The sequence below is a fragment of the Chrysochloris asiatica genome, unplaced genomic scaffold, assembly GCF_000296735.1.
Source record: "Chrysochloris asiatica unplaced genomic scaffold, ChrAsi1.0 scaffold00017, whole genome shotgun sequence".
Lineage (NCBI taxonomy): Eukaryota > Metazoa > Chordata > Mammalia > Afrosoricida > Chrysochloridae > Chrysochloris > Chrysochloris asiatica.
This window is the reverse complement of record NW_006408535.1, coordinates 16,402,716-16,408,101: the sequence shown is the minus strand read 5'-3', so window position 1 is coordinate 16,408,101 and position 5,386 is coordinate 16,402,716. Positions and strand designations below refer to the sequence as shown.

At 36.2% G+C, this 5,386-nt stretch overlaps 1 protein-coding gene across 1 annotated transcript in view; it reads left to right on the top strand.

Annotated features, from left to right (window-relative positions):
- LOC102818324 (rho GTPase-activating protein 5-like) overlaps window positions 1-5,386 on the top strand; it is a 63,155-nt gene that overhangs the window by 39,417 nt on the left and 18,352 nt on the right. The window contains 1 exon segment of the mRNA XM_006835361.1: window positions 2,699-2,846. Coding sequence (XP_006835424.1) covers window positions 2,699-2,846 — 148 coding nt within the window.

The window sequence follows — 5,386 nt, the reverse complement described above, 5'->3', positions numbered from 1 at the left end:
ATTGTACGTAGGGTCGCTATGAGTCGGTACCTACTTGATGGCACCTAACAACAATGGAGCTCTGGTAGCATAGTGGTTATGACCTTGAGGTCAACAATTCGAAACTATCAGCCACTCCGCGGGAGAAGGATGAGGCTTTATGCTCCTGTAAAGATTTACAGCCTCGGAAACCCTGTACAGGGTCCCTATGGATCGTAACCGACTCAATGGCACTTAACAACAACAACAAACAACATTTTAGGTAGATAATGTCTAAGTTCCCAGTCCTTATTAACCCTGTGTACATAGGGGATAAGTTGGAGACTCCTTCCCTCTCAGTTGGTATTTTGAGCTCCTACATTCGTAAGTATAGGTCAAGTTCATCACATTGTAGTAATTTGCACTTGTTTCCTTATCCAAAAAAAAATTTTTTTTTTATCATCTTCTAGTTGAGTTCTGATCATTAAGTCATTGAAGCTAGATCGATGGGTATTATCTACAAGTTTGGGTGTTGTTGTGTGTCTCCCCTCACTTCATATCAGCTGGACGCTTCACTCTCAGCTCTAACCCTTCATTGAAAACAATGGAATTAAAAGATAATGAAAAATTTCTACTAATTTTTGAAGCTCCCTCGTATCCTTGTTCATGGATTCAGGAGTCCCCAGGTCTCACCACACTTCAGAATACCATATTTATTTTTATCTTATATTTGTGAGGACCTTGATGGCATTCGTTTAATTTGTGTAATAGATTTTAAATTATATAAATAATTTTGAATTGGTTTAAATTTGTAGGTTTAGATAAGCAATCTTATCCAGAATTATGTTTTCAACATTTTGCATGTTTTATAAGAACTCCTAGAAGTGATTCTGTGTGCCCGTGGTTAAGAGCCATTATTTAGATAAAAAGGAATAATAATATGTTTCGTAGTCTTGGAGTGACCCTGTAGCATATGCACAGGGCTGCTAACCACAAGTTTGGCAGTTCAGACCCACCAGCTGCTTCTCAAAACCCCTATACAGAGCTGCTGTAAACTGACTTTTAATTACAGTGATACTAATTGTACTCACCATAAAATCGAATGCAAATGGTTAACGCACTCAGGTGTTAGCTGAAAGGTTGAAGGTTTGAGGTACCCAGAGGCACCTTGGAAGAAAGACCTGATCTACTTACAAAAAAATAGCCATTAAAACCCAATGGAGCAGAGTTCTACACTGACACACATGGTGTCACCATGAATGAGAGTCAACAGAAACTGGTGGTAATATAAGATAAGAAATGTTGCTTTAGGTATTGAGAGCCCTTCCTGTGCCCCTTTATCCATCACTGATTAGAAAAATATTACGATTTTGTGCTTTTTGCAAACCTGTAATGATACAGACTCCTGGTGTGGCACTGTAGGATAAGCATGGATTGGATCATTTGCCGATTCAGACCCACCAGCTGCTCCTTAGAAGATTATGTGCTATAGAGTCACTTCTGACTCATAGCGACCCCGTACTGGGTTTCCGAGGCTGTACATCTTTTATGGGAGCAGAACGCCTCATATTTATTTCTCCTGTGGAACAGTGAGATTCAGACCCACCAGCTGTTCCATGGAAACCCTATATAAGGTCGCAGTGAGTCAGAATTGACTGACTGGCACTTTTAACCACAGTGATACTTCTTGTTGTTATATGCTGTGGAGTCGGTTCCAACTCATAGCAACCCTGTACAGGGTTTCTGAGGCTGTAAATCTTTATGGGAGCAGAAAGTCTCATCTTTGTCCCACGGAACGGCTGATAGTTTCGAACTTCTGACCTTGTGGTTCGCAGCCCGATTTGTAACCACTACGCTACCAGAGCTCCTTACAGTGATACTTAGGACAAAATAAAAGTAGGTTTGTGATACACTTATGCCAGAGAAATAAAAGTTTATAAATAAGATTGGAATAAAAATTAAACTAGGCTGTCAATACTTCCTATACTTAAGAGATTCTCGCCTGAGGATGGGGTACACCTTAGAATCATCTATGAAATTGCTTGCTATTCCAGAGAGACTGAATCAGAATTTCTTCAAGGTTTAGATTCCTGTGAAAACTTAGTTCTTTTTTCAAAAAGATGTTTACTTTGGTTAAGGACCCATTGTCTAATTAAATTGAAAATTCTTCGTTCTGTGTTTTTTTCTGTTTCAGTTTTTCACTATTAGGGAAATCTTTTGTATATTACTCATGAAAATTACATTACTACTTATGGGAGGGTCAGTTGATAGAAAGTGGGGATGGGGAAAGTAAAGGGACTAATAATGATCATGGAGTAGTTACATAGCTTTATTATATAATCAATACTTTATTGTAATCTTACAAATACACATATTTATAAAAACCTCATTTGGACCTACCCCACAGGCCAAATAAAATGAACAAACTACACATAAAAATTTAACATCTCTTACTCTTAGCTTATCCTTTTGTGCTAATACTGAAAATGATCTTTCCTACCTAGTCATATCTTCTATCATTTCCCAAAAGGAACATTATTTCTTTTAGTTCCAAAAGGGATCATTCTGACTATTGCTACTTCTAGCAAAATTTATTTACTGAATTCCATATTGGTATTTAAGTTGAATATGACTTTTAAATATTTTTTAAAAAACAAAATGTGTATTTGCATTACTGAATGCTAGTAATATTTTAAAGGAAATGAACTTTAATAGTTAACTCGAATATGTTTTCTTATAGCAGAAAAAGAAAACTAAGACTTTCAATCCACCAACACGTAGAAATTGGGAAAGTAATTATTTTGGAATGCCTCTCCAGGATCTGGTTACAGTTGAGAAGCCCATACCTCTATTTGTTGAAAAATGTGTGGAATTTATTGAAGATACAGGTAGGATGGAATGATCACTAGATTTTATTTAAAATTTCGCTTTTAACTTTTGTTCCATTATTTCAATTGTTTGTCATATGTTAAAATTAACATTTGAAAGAGGTTTATAATTCTGATTGCTATATTAAATATGTGGATTCCTAGTATGGCGATGTGGGTTAATGCACTGGACTGCAAAGTCTGTTTGGACTGCAAGGTCGGCGGTTCAAGCTCACCAGCCGATCCTTAGGAACCCTATACAGAGTCGCTATATGTCGGACTTGATTCGAGGGCACTTATCAACATATCTAATATGTAGTATTAACTTTAACTTCAGTATTGTATAGAATTAGGCACTTTACACAAGAATTTTTCTTTTAAACTTCATAGTGATAATTACAGATGTATAAAAGTTATCTTACTGTATTTTCATTGTTACTATTTATTCAACACTAGCTTGATATTTATGTGTGTTCTTTGAGTTGTATTTTTAAGGACTGTATAGATAACCTTGCTATTTTAAAAACAAGTGTGTGCTTATGTTTACTTTGTCCAATATAAACTAAATCTGAGGAGTGCTGTGGTCCAGACAAAGGTGAAGAAGAATAGAGGCAGGTTATCATGTTAAAAGAGTATATTTTAAATGAACAACAGTTAACAATGAGGTCTTAATGATTAAATGGACTACAAAATCTAATGGAAGCATAAGCTATTTCAGTATGGGCTTAATTTGTTCTTACTGATCTCTTTGTTTATACAAGTTTATTTTATTTATTTGTTTAAGAGGACACTATTGTTGTTAAGTGCCATCAGTTCCAATTTGTAGTGACCCTGTCTATGGTTTCCAAGGAGCTGTTGGTGGATTTGAACTGCTGACCTTGTGGTTTGCAGTTCACAGTCCAGTGCTGATTCTACGGTGTCACACCAAGATAATGAATGATTATTTCTTGCAGTTTTTAAGTGCTGTTGAATTGGTTCTGACTCATAGCAACCCTGTATAGGGTTTTCAAGGAGCCGGTGGTGAATTTGAACCACTGACGTTGGAGTTCAAACCAACTTTGCAGTCCAGTGCATTAACCCACAGTACCACACCAGAATTGTTTATTGTTGTTGTTGTTATTATGTGCCGTGGAGTTGGTTCCAACTCATAGTGACCATGTACAAGGTTTCCAAAGCTGTAAGTCTTTACCGGAGCAGAAAGCTTCATTTTTCTCCCGTGGAACAGCTGGTAGTTTCAAACTGCTGACCGTGAGATTAGCAGCCCAATTCATAACCACTATGCTACCAGAGTTCCTTGAATTGTTTAATAGATAGTGACAAATACAGTCTGTATTTGTATCTGCCCTTAATCTTTTTGTTTTTCTTCAAATATTTTTAAAGTATGTATTAGGCAAATTTCTTTCCATCTTTACCATATCTAGAAATACAAAGATTCTTAGAATATTAACTTCCTGCTTTTGGGTTTAAAGAATTCTCATTTTCTCTAGTAATATGATCAGGCTTTAGAGAGATGACTGAGAAATTAGATATTCTTTAATGATTGGAAAATAACAATAACAGCATTTGTACAATTTTATAATAAAAAATTGATACTTTTAAAATACTTTCTACAAGTTGTTAGAGTGATGTAGCTATAGGAAAATGATTAAATTCCATGTGTAAGATGAAAAGATGGTAGTCCAGTTCTTAATGAAACTCGAATTAGTTAAGTCAACTGGTAGGTAGTTATGATAGAAGTATACTGAGGTACTGTGAGACCACCACTAGAATAGTTACGTAAGATTAAAACTAGTTATATTAATACTATTTTTATTTTATTACTAATTGCTGTTGAGCTGTTTCAGCAGAGATTCGGCGGAGTTCCTTGAGAGTTCACTTTAGAATTCTCAATATGGACTATACCATAACCTTCTTTTTACTTAATACTCAACTTTTAGTAATATAAATATGGAAGATTACCTGTTATTTCTTTTAGACGATGAGTGCAACACCATTCCTTTTCAATTTCTCTGCATAGTAAGCTATGTGGTTGTCAGATTCAAAATGGCCAATACCAGTCCATTTCAGCTCACTAATGCCTTAGATATCCATGTTGATGCGTTCCATTTCATTTTTGACAACTTCCAATTTTCCCAGATTCATGCTTCTCACATTCCACATTCCGATTTTCAATGGATGTTTACAGCTGTTTCTCTTCATCTTGAGTTGTGGCCCATCAGCAAGTGAAGGTTCTGTGCGCTTTTCTCCCCCGAGCTTAACTCTATTCACATCATCGTAGTCAACTCTACTTTGAGGAGGCATTTTTTTCCCCAGTTGCATTCTGAGTGCCTTCCCACCTTCCAGTCCTGTATCTGACAATGTTTCTCTGCTATTCATAGAGTTTTCAGTGACTAGCGATTCGGAAGTGGTTTGTCACTCTTTCTTCCTAGTCTGTCTTTGTCTGGAAAAAACAAGGCACCAGGAATTGATGGAATAAAAATTGAAATCTTTCAAGAAAGTGAGGCAGCACAAGAGGCACTCACTCATCTCTGCCAAGGAATTTGGAAGACAACTCTCTGGCC